This window comes from Amblyomma mixtum, chromosome 1, assembly GCF_055824585.1.
Source record: "Amblyomma mixtum isolate Tamu chromosome 1, ASM5582458v1, whole genome shotgun sequence".
NCBI classification, from domain to species: Eukaryota; Metazoa; Arthropoda; class Arachnida; order Ixodida; family Ixodidae; genus Amblyomma; species Amblyomma mixtum.
The window spans coordinates 287,056,794-287,079,942 of NC_143012.1; the positions used below are offsets into that span (position 1 = coordinate 287,056,794).

Sequence of the window (23,149 nt, forward strand, 5' to 3'; positions counted from 1 at the left end):
TTCTAGTCCGCACCTTACTGTAGATACCCTCTGAAAATGCGGCGACTGAAAATGCGGAACGCCTCCACTGCCAGCTCCATAAAGCTGAAATGTGGAAGTTCAGCTGCAGGTTCACTGAACTCTCAAATTGCCCCAGCATGACAAAAAGCGTCGCTGCACGTGCTCGCATTCTCCGTTCATTCCATTTTATTTATTTCCATATTCGTACATGAATCATTCATGCGCACCTGTCATTCCTCCTTTTCCTGAGGATATCGGTTGCCTGCATCTGACTGCCTTATTTATGAAGTCACGCCATAGAGTCTTTAAGCGAGCCGTGTTCCGCCAAAGCAGCGGTTAGATTTTCCCTTTGGGTGATTAGTTAGGTTCGCTAGCCAGTCGTTCGTTAAAACTTCAGCTAACAAAAAAAATATTAGCTAAGTGTTCTTGAGAAAGAGGTGCCCAGAAAAGTATGGTTCATGCTGTCCCCTTATCGCGGCCATACGTTCCATCGCACACGGACCAAGCGTTGAACGATTCCTTGCGTGTGGCTTGAGGACGAAGGCATCTTCGCTGGCGCTTAGCTTCGTAGTTCGGTGCTCACACCTGCAGAAAGGACAGCCATGGCGAAAGATGTGTCGCGTCAATATTTCAAACACTGTCAAGAATACGAAAAAAAAATAAAGCGTGCGCTAATTTAAAGCAAAAGAGCCCGTGTTTCTTCAATGTTACGCCACTGCAACGCAGTGAGTGGCTGTCAATGCTATGAATAGGTGATTTCGGCAGCGCCGTTGCTTCGACAGCTAAGAAAGGAAAGGTCATTAAAATGCCACAAAAGGCGGAAAAAGCCGAAAAACTAGAACGAGAACAAGGTACAACGTACAAGAACAAGGAGCAGGTACTCAGTACAGCGAACAGCACAAGAGTTCCTGTCCCTGGCTTGTCTTAGTCTCGACTGCATGCGATAGCCAGGCCAAGTCGGGAAATGTCACACCTGAAAACCGCACTCCACAGTGCAGAACGGCAGGCAGAACGCAGAACATGTATTGCCGCTGTTCGCCCACTTTAGTGTCTCAACTACGGGACTGGTTTATTATCGCTTACATGCAACGGTATATCCAGATACCGTAATCATCAGCAGAACCCCCTTCGTGATATTGTTGTAACAACCACAAATGTGTTCGCATTTTCTGCTGTTTCGGGTACAGAATAAAGACACTAAACCCACTGGAAGAAAGGCTAAACCCGCCGGCAGAACCCGATCGGCGCCTGCAGTTGGAGAGGACAGCACGACACACAGCTACCATGCTCGAGCTCGGGACCGGTGTCGCTGCTCGCGTCTTCACGCTTTGTCATCGCCAAAAGCTGCTGACATCATTAAAAAACGGTGCAGCTGGAGCGGGATACCCTATTAGCCCTGTCATGCCCAGCATAATACAGACCGTAAAAATGTTTGTGATAGCAGATTTGTATCAATTCCTCACATTAATGCAGTTATGGCGTTTCTTTTTTTATATATATAAATCAAAGCGAGGTAAAAGTGTCAGCCTTCAGAGACCCAGGAGGCCTGCTCACTGTGGCACTCCCTGTGGCAGGCCTCGTGCGTGGGGAAATTGTTCCTGTTCCCCTTGTGTCCGCAGAAGGTGAACGTCTTGCAGGCATCCTCGGCCACGTTGTAGTACCAGCGCTGGGAGCAGGGCCAGCGGCTGCCGCGGTTCGGCTTCAGCGTGCACGGCTCGGGCTTGCGGTGAGGGACGTGCTTGGCCCGGGGAGCTGCGGGGCGGATACGCGCGGTGTAACCAAGACAGTCTCATTGATGATGACGGTGATGATCATGATAGTGATTTTTTATGCCGAAAGAGCATCTGCAGCCAAAGAGCGCCATGCCACAAGGTATTTTCGTTCGCGCCAAGGGGGATCAAAAACCCATTCCCCAAGCATTTGACCCTGGTTAAGCCGAGCACCAGGCCAGGGGAAGCTTGTATCAATTGTATCACCGGTGGGTACCCGGAGTCACTGAAAGTTTTATTTCCCACAGCACAAAGCATTCCTTTCCTTCAGGCTGCCGAATTTAGAATTCCTATTGGAATTGGAATTCCTCCTAAGACCGTACTATTTTCGCCCCCAAACAAACAACTATCCGCCTCGGACGTCATAAACTGGAGGGGAATACAAGCAATCATATTTCCTAATCTTCGGATTTTAAACGAGATTAGTCCCACAAAATACCCAGGTTACTGCCCTTGGTGCGGAGCAAGCCCCACGCTGTATCATACCACAATGGAATGCCACGACAAACCGTACCCAACGACGTTATAACCGTACCCGACACACGAACAATGGGAGGCGGCCCTGGCCATCGACAACATGCATGGACCAGCAAGCTTGGATCATCCAGCTAGTCCGCGAGTCAGCTGCCCCCGCAGGAGCCCTGGACTAAGGGCACCGCGACCACATAGTTCCTGCAAATTCTTCATTTGGATATCTCATTCTTTTCCTGCGATTTCTTCCTCCCCTTCATCTCCTTTCAAACTAGTCCGGATAACATTGGTAACCCGTCCTCCTGCCACGCCACTGTGTGTGCAGTGTACGCTTTCGTCATCGTTATCCAGGTCTGCACTGTAGGTTGGTTGATTACCGACAGTTTGCAATAATTTCGCTTTCAATGCTGCCGCTGTCACACGCCCGCCACTCTTCTTCGTCCACTTCAGGTGCTTTCAGCAACAAGCTCAGACAGATGCACTAATTGGCTTTGTAGGCCATATTGAAGCGCGCTTGGCCTGCTGTTATCGACACTTTCAATGCGGTCTTTTTACAGCTTTTTTTTAGGTCCCCAAGCTCTATCAGGGGGAGTGTTACGGCGGTTGGGTGACACAATTCAGTCTCCGCTCTTGCCGGAAGCGTAATTTGTGGTCAGGAACGAGCTCATGGCACCTCCTCGTTCGCTGTATACCCGAGCTCTGCGGCCCCAGTTATCGGTTGTATCCGAGACGCAGTGCAATTGCCGTAATATGCATTTTGATCGTAGCACCGCCCACTTTTGTGATATCTGAGCGTTCGTTACAAGTGCGGCAGTTATAAGCGGGTTAAGACGACAGCAGGTCCTGTCGTCGTCTTCGTGTACATTTCGTCCTCGCGCATTTTAACAAGCCCGATTACACCAGGTACGGTCAGATACAACTCGGAAACAAAACGGAAAATGCCCCTCAAAGGGGGCCCTCCAGCCAATATCGCCGGCCTGTTCTCATGACTGTCGGCGATTGTCGCCATGCCATGACGAGCGTCGCTGCTACTGTCTGGAGGGCCTCCTTTGAGGAGCAAGTCTGGCGCTCACCCAAAGCAATGTGGACCGCGTGGGGAATCGTGACGCCGTACTCGAAGGTCGCCTCGTTGGCGCCCAGTGGCTCAACCGGCGATGCAGCCCGGGCCGTTGATGGACGATGGGACGTAGTCACCGCCGCCACCTCGCTGCTCGGCTGTTGCCGCTGCTGCTGCGCGGCGACGACCACCGCCGTGGGAGCGCGCCGCACGGGAGGAGCAGCAGCAGTCGTCACCGCGTGGTGCGTGCGGTGCGTGTGGTGTGGGTGGTGTGGGTGGTGGCCCAGCATGGTCTTGGGCAGGTCGCTCTGCTGTGCCTGCCTCTTTTTCAGCAGTTCGTGCAGCCATTCGAAGCAGTCCACACCTGAGTGGAATCGAGGGAGGGACAAGCGTCGCTGTAGGCGCCTTTGCGTTTGAGCTATAGTGACGAACGAGCCACGGTAGTCTCAGCGGCTATGGTGTTCGGGTGCCGAGCCCGAGGTCGCAAGACCGAATGCCGGCCACGGCAGCCGCACTTCGATGGAGGAAAAATGCTGCGCGATGTCAGCGCACGTTAAAGAAACCGAAGCGCACAGAGTCTTCCACAACGGCGTCCCTCATCGACCATGTGCAGGTTTGGGAAGTTGCTCGGAAATATGATTTCTGCGAGCGATTCTTCACGCATTCACTTCTCTCGCGATTGTAATCTCCTATCTTAAAGACTCTCTCTTGACATTCTTATATAAAAAAAAGAATGTATTTTTACGTGCCAAAAAATTTGTTTGTAGTTTATAGAGTTCAGGCGCGCTTTTTGAGCCATGCGATGATTAACACGCAACGCCTCTTTCATATGCCCATGCTTGTCACGTCACGTCACGTCGAAGTAGGATGCTTGTCACGTCACGTGTTAAAATAGGCGTGACTTAATGGTTCAAAGCTAGTTGCGGAAATTCGGATATACACGTTTGAAGATCGCCATGTCTCCCATCAGCATGGACGCCGTAGCAGAGACATCTGATAGTAGACGTGTCATGTGACAAAGCACGAACGATTGCCTCACTGCTGCATGCCCAGAGGTCTGACTCGGTTCAAGTGAGAGCTGGGTGCGGGTTACCAACTCTACGCCTTGAGGGCCTTGAGCTATTTGGTCAGTCGTCCACGTCCAGAAATTATCGGCGCTCATCAGATCAACCCTTCTGCGAACAGCATTGTGTAGGAAAACAGAACAGTGATCAGCAACGGAGAAGGCATGCGAACACCCGCTCACCTCCGCAGTTGATTTCAGCCTTTGACTTGTAGCCCTTCATGCGTTCCGTGATCTCGTCGTCGCAGAAGTTGAACGGCTGGCACAAGAACGAAGAGGCGTCGAAGTACCACCGCTGGTTGTACGGTATTCGGACCGCGCTGTCCCGCTTTCGCCGACATATGTCGCAAAGGTCGCATGTTCCTGAGACAAAGCGAGGAAAATGATCAGCTCCCTTCCATGCACTGTGCTTCATGAGCGAACTCACACAGCAATCAACACTGCACCCCCCCCCCCCCCCCCCCCCCCCCCCCCCCCCCCCCGACGCAGTGGTTCAGCGACAGTGGCGCTCTGCTAATGGATAAATTTTGGGCGGTCTGCTTCTGACGGCGGCAGCTTTTAATTCGAGGCTAAATGCAAGAACGCCCGTGTATCGAGATTTCGGGGCACATTAAAGAACCGTGGTCGAGATTAATCAGCAACCTTGCTCTACGGCATTTTTCGCACCACCCGCTGCGGTGGCTGGTCGGTTGGCGCGCTCGGTTCTGAGCCCCAGTTGGCAGGTACAACCCGCCTGCTGCGGCCGCGTTACGATGGAGGCGAAACGCAAAAGGCGCCCGCCTACGCCTTGAGCGTTGAAAGCATACACCGCTGTCTGAGGGTGCGGTGCCACACTCATATAACCGGCAGCTTACAGTGTACGGAGGAATATATACAAGAGGCACAAAGGACACCTCTTTTCCTGCTAATCTGCTGTCTGCTGCACAACCAGACACCAAATCATAAAGCCAACTTCAGATTCTTTCCAAGTGCGCACACATAAACAGCAACTTCGTGGTTGCAGCACAGAACATGCAGGGCACAGCGCTCTGTTCATACAATCAGGACAAGCAAAGCACCTTGTGCACCTAAGAGGAGAACGAAAGGGTGAAGGAAACTAGAAAGGAAAATTCTCCAAATAACTAGCGAAACAGAAGAAAAAGGCGACAGGCTTGAACAGTAAGGGCACTACGAGCAAGGGAAAGCGTTCACTTTGTCCTTCGTGCCTGTTTCGCTACCATTTTTTTGTTCGAGAATAATGCCCCCAACTAAGAACTAATGACAGCAGAAAAAGAAAAGAAAAGAGCGGATGCACAAGTCACGTGCCGCGGTGAATAATGCACGTACGTTCACCGCGGTTTAATGCAGGCAACGTAATTCCTACGCTATGAACGCGCGAGCAAAACCACGGTCATTCAATGGGCTCCGGGTTACCCGGACGAGTCAGGGGCAATGCGGCGGATCACGCCGTGGCTGCTTCGGAAGGTTGGATGTCTACGTTTACCTCCGCACTCCACTTGCCTCATCCTCACATGACCTTAGTTGACCTTACTTGACTTCACCTGACCTTACTTGACCCCTTCACTCGCCCTTATGCACTACACACGGACCTGTCTTCGCAGCCTCAGTCAGCGTCGAATGTAGGTGGCCACGCCCGCCTCATCTTTTAGCGCAAGACTCCTCTCACCCGATGTCTAGAGGTATTTCTGAATAAGCTTCTCGCTCAGTGTGGCTTATGCGTCCCGTATTCTGACTCGCTGGCGTCGCTACACAGAGGAAATGATTACGTACTCTCACTGTACGATGCTAACGCGCTGAGCCATATCCCACCTTCTGTGTGACTGCCCAGGCTTCACCAGCGGACGTTTCGAGATCGTACCCTACCGTTTAACTACCGCTCCCTACTAGGAAGTGACTTATATCCAAATGGTGTTTGCAAGATATGGCTCCCTTAGTGGTCTAATCAGAGCAATGTGAGGTGACTGACGACCGTGCAATCATTGAAGACTCTGCTTACTACTTGCTACCTCCTCCCCTGGCCATGCGCTTTCCTTACCTAATAAAGGGCTTTCAACTCAACTCATCCGCTTACCTTGTCCAAAAATAAGTAGCACGGAAACCAGCGTAAAGATCGCCGAACTCATGAAGTCGACTGAAACGAGTCGGCACCATGCACAGAGAATGCGTTCAAGTCGCGTCCAGTCTGCGTAGCGGATGCAGTCTGCGCAGCGCAGGGTTCCCATTTCACTCAGGGCGGATGCGATCTACTCTTACAGCGCCATTGTCTGCAGAGAACGAAACATTCGCAACAGAAAAGAAGCTGGATCGTCGGCGGCCATTTTTCTGTCGCCGTTGCGTGCAGTTCTGTGTCAAGACAGGAGCGTCGCATTCCTCCCCACTGCCGCAGTGTCCTTGAGTGTGGGCGCGGTGGCAGTGAGGTGCACTTCGGTAGGTAGTGACTGCACGCGAGCAACAAAGTGTGCCATATTCTGATAGTATAATTAGTATAATACTGCAAAGCATACAGCTAAGCCAGACATAGCCGCACAACAAGCGTCCACTTGCTCTGCGAGAACGGCAGGAAACGCTGTTGAAGGAAACTGACAGTTTGCGGAGCGCTCCATGCATAATGCGCAAACCTGCAGCGACAACGAAAGGCTGGAAAAAAGAAAAAGAAAAATTGGTTTGTTTCGTTTTATTGGGGTTTAACGTCCCAAAGCAACCCAGGCTATGAGGGACGCCGTAGTGAAGGGCTCCGCATAATTTCGGCCACCTAGGGTTCTTTAACGTGCCCTGACATCGCACAGTACACGGGCCTCTAGGATTTCGTCTCCATCGAAATTCGACCACTGCGGCCGGATCGCCAAGTGGAGATATTGATCAGAAATCAAATTAAAAGACGCAATTGGGGGGCGGGGGGGGTGATCAATGTAAAAGCGATATGTACAACCACTACTGTTACACAGATCTGTGGCATCTCAGCAACGGCGAGGTCGGTTCGAGTTTATATCATACATCCTACTTTTACTCCTTTCTGGAGGGAAAGTAGGAGACAAGTAGGACACTTACTCCAGAAAGGAGCAAAAGTGGCGACATTTTTTCACTTCTACTTTATGGAGTAAATGTGGCACAGTGTTATTTTTGTCGTACACTATACTTCAAGCCGGGCGACGCAGGCCGAAAACTCACGGCTGACGACAACGGCTGCCACGGGACGCCGAAGCTCCAGGACCGGGATGCCGATGATCACCCAGCACCTCCACCAAATGTCGCGTGGCGGCCAGCCGAAGAAGGAGGCGCGATGAACGATGAACAAGAGATGATTTAATGGCCGCTGGCCTAGTGCGAGCGCTCCGTCCAGCGCCACTGCCAGCTTCGTTGTCTTCGTAACAATATGATTGCACGCCATTTCTTTTCTTCCTCAAGGTAGGGCATATGAATCCGCGATGCGTTTTTCTGTCGCGAAAATACACCGATGGGTGCATAGTTCGCTGCTCGGCGCTGAAGCTTCCTCACTTTCACTGCTACATGGCCTTCCTAGCACGAGCCTCGTCCGAGGTGGCAGATCAATGTCCGTCACCTTCGGCGAAGGAGCCGTGGTGCGTTTGTGAGTGCGTGTAGGCTCCCACATGCGCACCTGCCTGCCTGTCTGTCTGCGTTCAACGGAACGCTGGTTGTGCTCGATGCAACGCCCGGTCGCCCACAGCTGAAGCTCCCGGCAGGGCGAAGTAATAAAATTGAAGGACGCTTAAGCTGCGCCCTTGTTGCAGGTGATGGTGGTGGAAATGAACGCATTTTTCTTGTTTTCAATTGTCTCAATTAACTGATCAATTACACACACAAAATTTTCTTAATCACCATCATCAAGCATTACCTTTCATTTTGAGGATTTTGACACCTTTGAGCCCCTTTGTTCCTATTTTTAATTTAATCAATTAATTCCAATGATTTCATTAACCCGTCCCCCGATTATTTCCGACACGCGGTGCCGACTATACTATGCCGACGGATTTCCGACCGAACGAGCTATATACGCTCTCGCGTAAAACATTGAAGCCAGCGTTGTGTCTTCTATCACGGGAGCTAAAAAATATCGACATTAGAGAGGACTGGGAGGCCCTGTTAAGCAGCCCGGACCCTGAGCTCCAACGCACCACCATCCATCTGGAGGAAGAGGCCGCTGGGCGAGCGTGGGCGAGCTTTAGCACGTCCCTGCCCCGCAGACCACCCCGCTTGTTGGAAACGCGATGGATCATGCGCCCTACCTGTTCGCCTATGTGCTTGAGTTTCACTGTAGTAGAGTCCGGCCTAAGTGGTGTTGCCTAAACCCGTTATTGAAGAACAGGCCCTGGATCCGGAGCTCTGCCACTTCTCTGATGGGACCGCTCGACAGAGATATGTGTAGAGACGTGTTGTCCTCGGCAGCATATGCATCGACTATGGAGGCGGCCTGCTGAAGGCGGTCCTCCATCTCCCCAAGGCTCCCCTCGGTGGTCCAGATTGTAATATCATCTGCGTAGAGCGCATGTTTTATGCAGTCCACCTGAGCTAGTCGGCCGAGGAGGTGCATCATGGCGATGTTAAAAAAAAATGGCAGTGGTTTAGCTCTGGTTAAACCGGGTAAATTGCGTTAGCAATAGTGCAAGCGTTCTTCTGGCGATTCTTCGGCGCGTTGCCTTCGCCTGGTAGCATTGCGGCGTTCCTGAGCAGACAGGTGTTGAGATTCATCGGTGACCGATGACATGGAACCACTCCGCGATGTAGAACGTTGTCGCCGAGCTGCATCCTTAGTACGACGCTTTTCAAGACGTTCTTCACGCTGTTCTGGCGTCCCTTGTGCACGTTGTCGCTTTCTCGCTTCTTCCTGTCGCTGCCACTTCTTAGAGGACTGCATAGCAAATCATTGTTGTTGTTGTTGTTGTTGTTGTTGTTGTTGTTGTTGTTGTTGTTGCGACTGAGAGAAAGATGAAAAGGAAAGTGCATGGTCCTGCCGACTGGCTGAAGCCGAGCCACCACCGCTGCCACGTGCAGCTAGAAGAGAGTTGAAAGATAAGAGGAAAGAGAAAAAGAGAAAAAAACGCGCGTCGCAAAAAAACCGCGTCCGCCGATGCGGACGCTGGCTGAAAAAAATTGTAGAGGCTTAGCTTGGTTAAGCCCGGAAGGCTGCGAAAGCAAATTACGAGCAATTTTAGCGACTAAAGTAATGAAAGGCAAAAGCCTGAGTGCTGCACGGAACGCCGGAATTAGCTTAAAGTGCTATTGACGTGTCCACTAAACCGCAGAGTTGGTAAGGCGCCTTTCCTTTCCTCCAAATCAACGCAGTCTACAACGCTGTCTATGTCAGAGCGCATCAACGAACGCGGGAATTAGCTTAAAGTGCTATTGAGGTGTCCACTAAACCGCAGAGTTGGTAAGGCGCCTTTCCTTTCCTCCAAATCAAAGTTGTCTACAACACTGTCTATGTCAGAGCGCACCAATGAACGTCGGAATTAGCTTAAAGTGTTATTGAAGTGTCCACTAAACCACAGAGTTGGTAAGACGCCTTTCCTTTCCTCCAAATCAACGCAGTCTATGCCAGAGCGCATCAATGAACGTGTGAATTAGCTTAAAGTGTTATTGAGGTGTCCACTAAACCGCAGAGTTGGTAAGGCGTCTTTCCTTTCCTCCAAATCAACGCTGTCTATGATGAAGCGCATCAATGAACGCCGGAATTAGCTTAAAGTGCTATTGAGGTGTCCAGTAAACCAGAGTTGGTAAGGCACCTTTCCTTCCCTCCAAATCAACGCAGTCTACAACGCTGCCTATGTCAGAGCGCACCAATGAACGCCGGAATTAGCTTAAAGTGTTATTGACGTGTCCACTAAACCACATATGGGGTGGTATTCTCCCGGTGTCGCCTTTTGCGACATGTCGCAGTCGCACTTCGCTGATTGGCTCGAGCCGCGGTGACGGCGGCGTGACAACACGGATCCGCCTTCCTGCTACGTCGTCGTGACGTCGCCCCAAATTACTACGCTTAGTCGAACAACGGAATGCGCTGAAGCGATTCGCGCGGGCGACGGGCTACCGTTAGCGTACGAACGCAATCGGCAGTTGCGGCTTTTGCGCCCTTGGCGTGAAAACATGGCGACGTCCTTTCAAGCGAGAGCCGCCCGCTTCAGCCAATTCAGCAGTCCTTGCGATTCCGGTCGGCATGTTTACCGGCAACTACTGGTGTTGTTACTTTTCGCTATGACTTACCTTGCTTCGACGATAAAGTTTAAGCTGCAATTCAGCCTAGTTTTTTAGATACGCTCTCGATTCTGGAGCGCGCAAGCCTAATGGCACCTCCAGCTACACTGCTACCGTCTGCAACTGCCCGAAACGCAGCCGAAACCTAGCACAACCGTCCGGAACGAAAGAAAAATAGATTTGGAGCTTTTTCGCGGTGTTTTATAGACTTAAATGAAGTAAAGCGAGTTTATATTAAATTTGCAAATGTTTTTTTGAACATTAGACGTCATGTGATGGCAAATGGTGTCTTCGGCTGACACGCACTGCCTCCGTGCCGGTGCGCAGGAAGTTACGTCAAATACTACACGAGTGGCACGTCTCCTTGCACATCAGCTGAACGTGCGAAACACTCGCAGAGTGCCGTTGCTCTTCCTGCCGTCTGGTAACCGAGGCCTCCGAGACCCTCGATAATCTCAGAGGCTATTCCTACGAGCGGCCGACGCCAACGAGCGCAGTCAAGCGCAGTCAACAGTTAGTATAATTAGCAACAGCCTCTTCCGAACAGTGCAGTACCGCGCTTGTAACAGGCGTTGATAGAATCGGCGGGAAATGCAGGACCCACGAGCATGCTCGTGAGATACTGCGATTAATTATGGGGCGCAGGTTTGTAAGACACCACACCAAGGCGTTATGCTTGCCGGTTTCGATGCATACGCCTTTAGAGCTTCAGCTAGAGTAGCTTCCGAAAATATTAGCAGGTGATTCTCAATCCACTAAGCACCCCACATTGTCGCTTTATTGATATCCTTGAACCTGCGCATACGTTGGCAAAAAGTGCGATGTTATAAAGTGCAGGCATGCCGGATGAACAGCATATGCCATTCGCTGCAAGAGCTAAGGCAGAACTTGCAAGACTAAAAATATTGACAAACCTTTAATTTCCTCATAATGGAAGGCACACGGCTCGCCGGCCGGTGGCTGCGTGATTGCAGCGCGAATAAATGTATTGCAGCTGCTATAATATTCAACATTTCTTTAAAGTGTGCCCACTTGTTATGCTTCGTCCGTTTTTCCTCTTCGTCGATGCTGCCTCAACCAACGAGTGTGAACAGCGTCGTCTGCTAGCGCGCGCTGCACGACGGGATTGCACCGCGCTCCACCGTCGGTCTCCACGGTGGCGCGGTGGCGCGCACGCGTGTCGTGCTCGTCCCACCCGAATGTACGGCACTGCACTAGTGGCATCCAGCCGAACGTGGGGCACCGCACGAGTGCTTAGAAAACTCCACGAGTGCCGTCAGCCGAAGACACCAAAATATTCTTGCTATAAAAGATACGAAACTACTGCTGCTAGTGAATCAGCAATGGTAAATTGTCGCTTCTCGGAGTGAATGAATGCACCGCAGACCATAGAGTTTCTTACTAATGGTGTCTTCGGCTGACACGCACGACCTCTGTGCCAGTGCGCAGGAAGTGACGTCAAATACTACACGAGTGGCACGTCTCCTTGCACATCAGCCGAACGCGCGAAACACTCGCAGAGTGCCGTTGCTCTTTCTGCCGCATGGAGGAAAGAAGGAAAATGTTCTGCCGTCTGTTAACCGAGGCCTCCGAGACCCTCAATGATCTCAGAGGCTATTCCTACGAGCGACCGACGCCAACGAGCGCAGTTTGTGCAGTTAGCAACAGCCTCTTCAGAACAGTGCAGTACCGCGCTTGTAACAGCGTTGATAGAATCGGCGCGAAACGCGGGACCCACGAGCCTGCTCGTGAGATACTGCGATTAATTATGGGGGCGCAGGTTTGTAAGACCCCACACCAAGGCGTTTATGCTTGCCTGTTTCGATGCATACGCCTTTAGAGCTTCAGCCAGAGTAACTTCCAAAAATGTCAGTGGGTGATTCTTAATCCACTAAGCGCCCCATATTGTCGCTTTATTGATATCCTTTAACCTGCGCATACGTTGGCAAAAAGTACGCTGTTATAAAGTGCAGGCATGCCGGATGAACAGCATATGCCGTTCGCTGCAAGAGCTAAGGCAGAACTTCCAAGACTGAAAATACTGACAAACCTTTAATTTCCTCATAATGGAAGGCACACGGCTCGCCGGCCAGTGGCTGCGTGATTGCAGCGCGAATAAATGTATTGCAGCTGCTATAATATTCAACATTTCTTTAAAGTGTGCCCACTTGTTATGCTTCGTCCGTTTTTCCTCTTCGTCGATGCTGCCTCAACCAACGAGCGTGAACAGCGTCGTCTGCTAGCGCGCGCTGCACGACGGGATTGCACCGCGCTCCACCGTCGGTCTCCACGGTGGCGCGGTGGCGCGCACGCATGCCGTGCTCGTCCCACCCGAATGTACGGCACTGCACTAGTGGCATCCAGCCGAACGTGGGGCACCGCACGAGTGCGTAGAAAACTCCACGAGTGTCGTCAGCCGAAGACAACATAAGAAACTCTATGCCGCAGACCATAGAGTTTCGTACTACTACCTAGAGGGAAAGCTGGCGGCGTTGCACTTCAGCCACCATGGACGCTCAAAGCATCATGGGCCGGTGAGCTACTTGTTGCGGCACAGTCGTAGTTTTTCGGGAACACAGAGGGGCAGTACTAAGGCGTTTCATGCCGAAAACGTAGTTCGTCTGTGCGCAGACGACTTTCGCGCGAACGCAGTGTGCAAAAGCCATAGTAGTGAAAACGCGACGACACACGACGCCAATAAAAGGACAGCAGCTTGGGCATGTTGGTTATTCATTTGTGACGGAACAGCGCAAAACACCGGGACAAGAGACAAGCGCTGTCTATTGTGAACTTGTCCCTCACAAATGCCTTGAGGAAATCATGTGCTCACAAAATGGAAGTGAGCTTTCTTCGTCAGGCTGAACGGCTTGGCAACTCGGGTTACCCCTCGCACCTTTTGGTTTCTGTTGCCAAGCAGATGAAAAAGCACCTGATGCAGGCTAGGCCCGAGCAGCAAGATGAGGCAAAGAAACAAAAAGAAAGGAGGCCGGTAGTAGCAATACCGTATATTCACAACGTTTCTCATCGCCTGAAGAGCATAGGTCGAAGAGCTGGCGTGAATGTAGTGATGACTGCTCCTAACAAACTCAAAAGTCTGTGCAGACGAGTCAATTCCGACCCGACCAAAAAGAAGCAGGGATGCACGATAAAGCATCGAACACCCTTTGTGGAGTGCACCGAAGGCCTTGTTTATTCGTTGCCAGTGGCATGTGGTAAACAATACATAGGGCAGACTGGTAGGTGCATGAACGAAAGGCTACTAGAACACAAAACTAATTTCGAGCAAGCTTGCCGGAACCTGGGAATTCATTGCAGAGATTGCCCTTCAACAAGTTGTGCACCTGTTTTCCAGAATTGCAAAGCTTTGGCTAATCACAAAGACCAGTTAGTCAGGGAAATAATCGAGGCAGCTTCGATAGCGAGTCTGCGCGACGATTGTGTCAGCACGCCGTCTGTTGCTTTGACTAAGAAAGAATTTGAAATGTTAAAAATGTGATTATAAATCTCTGTGATTATTTATCGTATGTTTTTTTTGGACGCTTGAACGATATGGTTGTGACGCATTTGTTGTGTTTTTTTTGAGGGGGAAGAAGGTATAAGAAGCAGTGTTTCTTCGAAATAAAAACCAGTTGTAAGCAGCGCTTGTCTCTTGTCCCGGTGTTTTGCGCTGTTCCGTCACAAGCCAATAAAAGGTTTTACTCATCCGAAATGCCATTAAAAAACCTCTTAAAGTATCTAAACAACAACATTTTTTTTTTTGAAAACTTATTTACTTTTAAAAGTGCGCCTGTTAATTACGAAATATTAGTTTTTTTTGTGTTCATCACTTGGCCAATAGGAAAGCTAGTCATCTCTTATTTTAGGCAAACTTTGCACTTAAATGCTTTTCTGCTCGGTTGTTGTAATCATTAGACAAGATATTGAATGTTAGGACGTTTGTAGTTATCAAACAGCTTTATTTTTTTATTATTTTTTGGCCAAAAGTTGCAGTTCCGCAACAAGTAGCTCACCACCCCATGATGCTTTGAGCGCCCATGGTGACTGAGGTGGTCACGTGGGGTCTCCACGCAAACTCCCATAGACGGCTTGCCAGCTTTCCCTCTAGGTAATAGTAAGAAATTCTATGCCGCAGACGAAAGTGCCGGCGGCTTTTTCCGTTTCTTCGAGCATCTGTAAGCACTTTTTTAGGCCCCGCCCGTATGCGGCTAGTGAATCAGCAATGGTAAATTGTCGCTTCTCGGAGTGAATGAATGCACCGCAGACGAAAGTGCCGGCGGCTTTTTCCGTTTCTTCGAGCATCTGTAAGCACTTTTTTAGGCCCCGCCCGTATGCGACATGTCGCCCGTATGCGACATGTCGCATACGGGCGGGGCCTAAAAAAGTGCTTACAGATGCTCGAAGAAACGGAAAAAGCCGCCGGCACTTTCGTCTGCGGTGCATTCATTCACTCCGAGAAGCGACAATTTACCATTGCTGATTCACTAGCAGCAGTAGTTTCGTATCTTTTATAGCAAGAATATTTGCCATCACATGACGTCTAATGTTCAAAAAAACATTTGCAAATTTAATATAAACTCGCTTTACTTCATTTAAGTCTATAAAACACCGCGAAAAAGCTCCAAATCTATTTTTCTTTCGTTCCGGACGGTTGTGCTAGGTTTCGGCTGCGTTTCGGGCAGTTGCAGACGGTAGCAGTGTAGCTGGAGGTGCCATTAGGCTTGCGCGCTCCAGAATCGAGAGCGTATCTAAAAAACTAGGCTGAATTGCAGCTTAAACTTTATCGTCGAAGCAAGGTAAGTCATAGCGAAAAGTAACAACACCAGTAGTTGCCGGTAAACATGCCGACCGGAATCGCAAGGACTGCTGAATTGGCTGAAGCGGGCGGCTCTCGCTTGAAAGGACGTCGCCATGTTTTCACGCCAAGGGCGCAAAAGCCGCAACTGCCGATTGCGTTCGTCGCTAACGGTAGCCCGTCGCCCGCGCGAATCGCTTCAGCGCATTCCGTTGTTCGACTAAGCGTAGTAATTTGGGGCGACGTCACGACGACGTAGCAGGAAGGCGGATCCGTGTTGTCACGCCGCCGTCACCGCGGCTCGAGCCAATCAGCGAAGTGCGACTGCGACATGTCGCAAAAGGCGACACCGGGAGAATACCACCCTTGGTAAGACGCCTTTCCTTCCTCGAAATGAACGCAGTTCCCTCTCTTACTGCCTGGGATCTGCGGCGCTCCGTGGCTGCCGCTGGGACCGCGCCGACGAACCGACTTGGCAGCTCAGATTTCACCTCGGTATGACGTCACAGACGCGAGCGCCTCCATGCGTCATCAAACTGAAGGTCGTCTAAAGGTCAAACGTGACTACCGCCGAGACCACGCTGAAGGCTCAAAACCTAGCGTAGTATTGCTTTCGCAAAAAAAAACGGATAAACGGCCGTAGCCCCCTATCATTCACGCCAAGACAAGCGCGCATTTATAGACGCTTTACAGCGCGGGAGCATGGACGCCGCCATATTTGGTCACGTGACCATTCCGCCACGCTGCCAGGAAGTCCACAGAACGCCATCGCCCGTTCGACTGTACGCCTTGCTCGTCGGTAAATTGGTTTTTGAGGAAAGGAAATGTATCTGTCTCGCATCTCTGCGGACACCTGAACCTCGCCGTAACGGGAAGGGAGGAAGATGAGTGAGCGGTATAGACGCGCCTTTGTTCATTCCGAACCATCTAGCTGGCAAGGCGGAGTGGTTAGCGTGCTCGTCTCCCCTCCGGAGACCCTGGTTCGATTCCCCAACTCGACCAATTTCCTACTCGGTGTTATTTATTCATGTGGTCTGACTAGAAATTAGGCTAAGTGCTTAACCGATATCATTCGAATGCCATCGATGCACTACGCGCGAATGCTGCGAACAACGGCTTCGAAGGACAGAAGTGGCGGACCTCCTAGTGGTGCCATCCGCCGTAGACAGCAAACTGCTCGGCGCCGCTGCCGCGCCGCGCGCCGACGGCGCTGCCATCTGGCGGAGCGCGGCTGAAACAACGCTGTTCAAGGTCATCCGTCCCTACTGACCAGGGTTACGCGACGAGGCGAAACCTATAGTAGTATTGCTAACGCAATAAGAGGAGCGGCGACAACACCGCCCCATGTGGTGTACCCCGTACACCCACAGCGTACGGGCAGTATTTCTCGTCCTCGATCTGGAGTAGTGCCTGACGCGTAGGGAGAAAGTCTCTGATATAGCCGAAGACCTTCGCCCCGCAGTTAGTGACGTCCAAGTTAGACAGTATGCTACCATGTTTAACATTGTCAAACGCCCCCTCAAGATCGAGGGCGAGAATGGCCTTGTCGTTTTGTTACATGGCTGAGGGTCGTATTATGTCCCTGTGTAGTTGGAGGAGGCGGCACTTAAAAGGCGCCCGTGTGCTGTGCGGCGTCGTGCACGTTAAAGATCCCCAGGTCGTCGAAATTATTCCGACCTCCACTAAGGAACCTTTACCTCTCTTTCTTCTTTCACTCCCGCCTTCCTCCCTTCCCTTACGGCGCGGTTCAGGTGTCCACCGAGATATGCGAGACAGATACTGCGCCATTTCCTTTCCTCAAAAACCAATTTACCAATTTTACAACGTTGTGGCAGAAACGCGGCACTGAACGTATAGGTCATAGGTGTTCATTGTGTTCATTGTCGCTGTAAAAGTAAATTGGTTTTTCAGGAAAGGAAATGTGTCTCACATATCTCGGTGGACACCTGAACCGTGCCATAAGGGAAGGGGGGAAGGGGAATGAAAGAGGAGAGGGAGAAGTAGGTGCCGTAGTGGAGGTCTTCGGTATAATTTCGACCACCTGGGTATCTTTAACGTGCACTGACACATATCGCACAGGAGGTGGTGGTGGCGAATCGCGGCTGCACATGTCGGGGCATCGCTTCTGTCCGCTATCTATTCTGCCCCTACCCTGTTCTTCTGTAAGTAGTGCTGATAACCTGATAACCTCCCCCTCCCCTTTTCACTGTTTGCCTTTTTTTTCCTGATGTGTTCCAATTCCAATTCAATTCAATTCAATGTTTATTTTCCAACTCTAGGTTGGGGACTCCTTGGACTGTTCAGAAAGAAAATCGCAACTGGAATCCTGAACAAAGCCAGCATTCCTTTTGCGAATATGCGTCCACCTGTGGCCAAGTGCAGCTGCCTGCATATCTGTCTCAGTCGCGCGAAGTTTCTCTATTTTCTATTTTCCTTTCTCGCTTCAGGTTTCAGGTGTCAAGTTTTCTCGCCTGCATGCAAACAGCATATGAAGCTTTTTTTTTTTCGCCGATTAAAAAAAATTAAAAGAAGTCTATCGGAGCAGTCAAATGCACATTCCGGACGTTTCGTACATGTTAATGTTTGTGATTTTAATTTTGTCTTTCATGGCAATGAAACAAAAAGAGCGTGATCAAAATGTTCAGCATCCGGCATGGACGGCGAACGATTAGCCACGCCAGTCGCCGCCTTCCCCCAATTTTTTTTTTTATTTATAGGTTAAAACCCACCTGGAATGGCAGCTACCGCCTCGTGCGCTGGTGTTTCAAGCGAACACGTAGCGCCCTCTGTGGGGAGCAGCCGAAAAAGGCGTCTGTTCCCGCCTTCTGCCCGCCGCGTCGTCAGCCGGTCTCCGCCATGGCGCAGCGTGGTACTGCTCTGAGTGCAAATCGCAAAAAGGTCACTTCGATATACTGTTGCGTGTACGGATGCCACAATAGTTACGCCAATACTGCCAGGAAGATTCCAAGTGTGGAGTTTTATCGATTCCCGTGGAGATCATATGAGGACGAGCGGAGAGAACGCTGGATCAGAGCGGTGCGGCGTGCAAGGTAAACAACGCCTTCGTTTGTTTCGGAGGGTTGCGATTCTTCGCGTTTGCGGTAAAAATTGCTAAGTAGTCTCATTTTTTGTGTTATTGACAGCCCCGATGGAGAATTGTGGCAACCGGTGCGGGGCCGAACACGCATCTGCAGCGCCCATTTCGTGGGAAATCGCAAAAGCACCATCGCCAATCACCCTGCTTACGTGCCAAGCATATTTCCGTCGTGCTACGGAAGGGGTGACGGCGCCTTACCAGAATCGAAACTGGAGAGATTCGACAGGTGAGCACTGCAGAAGGGCTAGTGATGTGCCGTCAGAGTTTTCATGCGGGACAAAGAGCTCTGTTATCTTCTCCGTTCTTGCACAACACTCGAGCGCATGTGTCGTTCTTGCTCCCACTCTTGATTGTTTCTTTATATTCCTTCGCAATCGCTGTGAATAAACAGTTGGTAGTTGCGCCTGTCCCGTGTCGCTTTCTGTGTGTTGTCCTTTTTTGCGCTACAACTTTTTTTATTGAGCTCTGTGTTTGTTGCCTTACGCTGCTAACTTTGTTCAGCCTACGTTGCAAAGTTTTTCTTTTTTGGCTGGGTTACGCACGGCTCACGCAGTTTAGGTTGTGTTGAGCACTAACGTGCTTGCTCACTCGAATTTTCTAGAGCTCAGCGACGAAGCCAGTCACTTCCAGCGGCGGCTGCCCAAGCTGCAGGAGGCAGTGGAAAGCAATTTTCACCCGCGGGCTCTCCGCGCAGTTGTGGAGATGAACCTCAGGCACCAATGGCATCCTCTAGTGCATCCTCTAGTGCATCTGTGGTGAGCCAAATTTTATTACAACTCATTGTAGTGTTTTTATCACTGTAACTAGTTTTACATGTTATTCATTAGGGATGCAAGAAAATGGTGTATTTTACTGTATCCAGAGACAGAGCAAAAATAAACTTTTATATTGCTCTGTAATTTTGGTCGCACATGGCTTCAGACTTGCTGAGCAGCGCTGCCTCCCATTGCTCTGATTTAGCACCGTGTATTTTGGAAGGTAGCGTTATGTTTTAGTATGATATAAGGTTGGTTTGTCCCCGCACCAGGGGCATTCTCTGTCATAATGCGTGGGATGAATTTTGTTTTAAATGTGGACAGCTTGTTCTGCTTACCTCTGGTGTGTTTTCATTGGTGCCTATTAGTCAAAACCCATTCTTAATTTATCATGCCACTAACGGTGGCCTTCTACATCTTTATTTCCAGGCGACTCAGACTGATGAAGACTTTTTTGGAGGCCCCTGCACTCTGTTTCTGTCTGTGACGTCACAGGGGTCAGCTTCAACACAGGTCGCCCATAGTGACACCGTCGACTGTGGTATACAAGTTGACTCCTGCAAAAAGTCTTCCTCCACTGGGCCAGACGAGCGAACATGCACATTTCTTGGCTACCACTCCCTTGTCGAAAGGCAGGATGCCTTCAGAGAATTGTGCGGAGTGAACACCAGTGTATTTGCTCTTTTAATGTCGGTGCTCTCGCCTATTGTTGTGAGAGAAGTTGATGTGCCAGTTTCGCAAAAGCTGGCAATTTTCTTAATGAAAATGAAACTTGGAGTGTCTTTTGCCAGTATTGCAGTGCTTTTTGGGCTTCATCGTACTACAGTAAGCCGGATATTTTATTTTGTTTTGAGTAACCTGCTAAGTGCAATGCAGAAGTGGATACCCTGCCCATCACTGGAAACTGTTCAGGCAACAATGCCTGCTTGTTTTAGGCTCCACTACCCACGCTGCCGATACATAATTGACTGCACTGAGCTAAGAACGGAAGAGCCAGCCACTGTGGAACAAAGACGTGCTCTTTTTTCGCATTACAAAGGTGGCTATACTTTAAAATTTTTGATTGGTGTATTGCCAAATGGTACAGTTAGCTTTATATCGCAAGCCTATGGAGGCCGCGCTTCAGATACTCACATTACTTTAGATTCAGGATTCCTGGACCGGATAGAGCCTGGAGATGTTGTGTTAGCTGACAAAGGCTTTCCTGGCATAAAGGCACCAGCACATAGTCAAAACATATGTATCAGCAGCGCGAACACCACACAGGAAGAAGAAGGAGAAGAAGGTAAAGAGCGCTGAACTTCCAACTTTTATTTGAGCAAAAATTGAACCCGCACTTTTATACATATACCAGGTAAAATCCCACCAGGGGGTAATCAAGGCGTTCTATCGAATTGGGACCAACACGATGTCCAGGGCATCAAAATGATAACTACTATCACACTATTCAAAGACTTCCATGAAAAGCACGAATGACATGCGGAAAAAACAAGACAATGTAAAAACAGGGCTGAGTGTGCGCGAATGGAAAAATGGAAAACCAGGGTTGAGGGCGCGAATTTTGCTAAAACCATGAGAAGGCAAGAACACGGTAAAAAGGTAAAAACAGGGTTGAGTGTGCGCAAATGGAAAAAAATGGAAAAACAGGGTTGAGGGCGCGAATTTTGCTAAAAGAAACAAAGAAAAAAAACATGAGAAGGCGAGACACGGTAACAACGTAAGCGATGCGAAGGGATGAGCGCCAACAATTAACACGGCTAGAACTAAAATGCAGGGTGCCCCTAAAAACCAGGTAAAATCAGGTAAAACCAGAGAGAAAGGTGATTTCTTTTTCAGATAATGAGATGGAAGGGGTGCTTACGCAACCTTCTTTGAGCCCTGAGATGTAGGTAGCTTCAATGATTTCGCGTGTTAATTGGTTTTTATGTTTCTTTAAGACGGTTGCTTTCTTAAAATGAGGAATGCACTTCTTTTGGCTGTCACATACGCTGCAATGGGCGGGCAGGTTCCTCAACGGCGCCCCAGTTAGATCGTTCCTATGTTCCATTAACCTTTCGTTTAAGCATCTTCCTGTTTGGCCTATGTACGCCTTACCGCAAGCTAAAGGTATAGAGTATACAACACCCTCCGCACAAGGTACAAAAGGATCTCGGTGCCTGGTTGTACAGCCACTATTCTTTTTCTTTTTATTAACTTTGTTGCACAGGCTTGACAGGCGCAGAGGGGCTGAAAAGACTACGTCTACGCCTGCTTTTCTGCCAATTTTCTTCAGATTATGCGAGATTTGGTGCAGGTATGGCAGAACGGCGACCCTTTTGTTCCGCTGTCGCGTATCATCCGGGGCTTCACATTCATGCTTCATACTTATCAGGACTTTTTTTGCAACAGACGAAAGGAGAGATTGCGGGTATCCTGATTGCTTCAGCCTCAGCACTTGGCTCGAAAAACTGTCCTGTAACCTGTGGTGACACGATTTTGTGAGTGCGTTCTTAAAAGTTGACTTCACTATGTTCCTTTTTACAAGTTTTGAATGGGCTGAATCGTATGTGACAGCCAAAAGAAGTGCATTCCTCATTTTAAGAAAGCAACCGTCTTAAAGAAACATAAAAACCAATTAACACGCGAAATCATTGAAGCTACCTACATCTCAGGGCTCAAAGAAGGTTGCGTAAGCACCCCTTCCATCTCATTATCTGAAAAAGAAATCACCTTTCTCTCTGGTTTTACCTGATTTTACCTGGTTTTTAGGGGCACCCTGCATTTTAGTTCTAGCCGTGTTAATTGTTGGCGCTCATCCCTTCGCATCGCTTACGTTGTTACCGTGTCTCGCCTTCTCATGTTTTTTTTCTTTGTTTCTTTTAGCAAAATTCGCGCCCTCAACCCTGTTTTTCCATTTTTTTCCATTTGCGCACACTCAACCCTGTTTTTACCTTTTTACCGTGTTCTTGCCTTCTCATGGTTTTAGCAAAATTCGCGCCCTCAACCCTGTTTTTCCATTTTTCCATTCGCGCACACTCAGCCCTGTTTTTACATTGTCTTGTTTTTTCCGCATGTCATTCGTGCTTTTCATGGAAGTCTTTGAATAGTGTGATAGTAGTTATCATTTTGATGCCCTGGACATCGTGTTGGTCCCAATTCGATAGAACGCCTTGATTACCCCCTGGTGGGATTTTACCTGGTATATGTATAAAAGTGCGGGTTCAATTTTTGCTCAAATAAAAGTTGGAAGTTCAGCGCTCTTTACCTTCTTCTCCTTCTTCTTCCTGTGTGGTGTTCGCGCTGCTGATACATATGGATCGCAACCAACTAGCCCGACAGATGGTGTTATTGAAGTACATAGTCAAAGCGGTATTGTGGTTCTGCCTCCCTTTTCAAAGGGAAATGTACAGTTTACCTTTGAAGAACTTCAGGAGACTTATAATGTAGCACAAGTGAGTGTACATGTTGAAAGAGTGATCCAGAGAGTCAAGTTGTTTAATATTCTAAATTCAAGGGTGCCAATTGACCTGATCCCCCACATGACTGAAATAATGCGAATGTGCTGCATTCTTGTGAATCTTCAAGCACCAATTATAAATGTTCCAGATGTACAGGAGAGCTAATTTGAACCCTTCGTGATGCGTGCTTTGGACAATATCCATTGCAGTTGTGCACAAGCCTGATAAGAACAACGCTTTGTGAAAGGAGGTGCAAGACTTATGCTAAACACGTGTGTACTATGATGAGTTACTTTTACAGTAGTGGTTTGACATGTCCTGCTTAATACATACAATATATAGTTATGAATTTTTTTTTAGGAGCCAAGGTTTATTTTCTGCATGCCTTGCTGCTTCCTGTCATCCTGCTATGAATCAAACAAATACAGTAATTTTTTTTATGCCAGGATGCATACGGTGGAGCCTCGGTTCCGTTTGTTTCTGGTTGTAGTTGTTTGC

General features: G+C 49.4%; 2 protein-coding genes across 4 annotated transcripts; one reads left to right on the forward strand and one right to left on the reverse strand.

The window, feature by feature from the left end:
- Window positions 1-168: 168 nt before the first annotated feature.
- LOC149371940 (uncharacterized) lies at window positions 169-9,230 on the reverse strand. 3 transcript variants are annotated; one of them, XM_089566261.1, is made up of 6 exons: window positions 7,529-7,582; window positions 6,432-6,624; window positions 4,544-4,723; window positions 3,314-3,661; window positions 1,555-1,752; window positions 169-585 (listed from the first exon to the last, which is right to left on the reverse strand). In XM_089566261.1, exons 2-6 carry the CDS (start codon window positions 6,580-6,582, stop codon window positions 560-562), a joined length of 903 nt encoding a protein of 300 aa, XP_089422387.1. In that variant the 5' UTR covers window positions 6,583-6,624; window positions 7,529-7,582; the 3' UTR covers window positions 169-559. The 3 variants fall into 3 exon arrangements, with proteins under 3 accessions (XP_089422387.1, XP_089422389.1, XP_089422386.1); XM_089566263.1 differs by lacking the exons at window positions 6,432-6,624; window positions 7,529-7,582 and adding an exon at window positions 8,605-9,230; XM_089566260.1 differs by lacking the exon at window positions 6,432-6,624 and having other exon boundaries at window positions 7,529-8,598.
- Window positions 9,231-18,123: 8,893 nt separating this feature from the next.
- On the forward strand, window positions 18,124-20,513 carry LOC149371941 (uncharacterized). The gene is made up of 4 exons (XM_089581432.1): window positions 18,124-18,412; window positions 18,506-18,685; window positions 19,061-19,214; window positions 19,644-20,513. The coding sequence occupies exons 1-4, from the start codon at window positions 18,219-18,221 to the stop codon at window positions 20,511-20,513; spliced, it is 1,398 nt and encodes a 465-aa protein (XP_089437558.1). The 5' UTR covers window positions 18,124-18,218.
- Window positions 20,514-23,149: the final 2,636 nt, after the last annotated feature.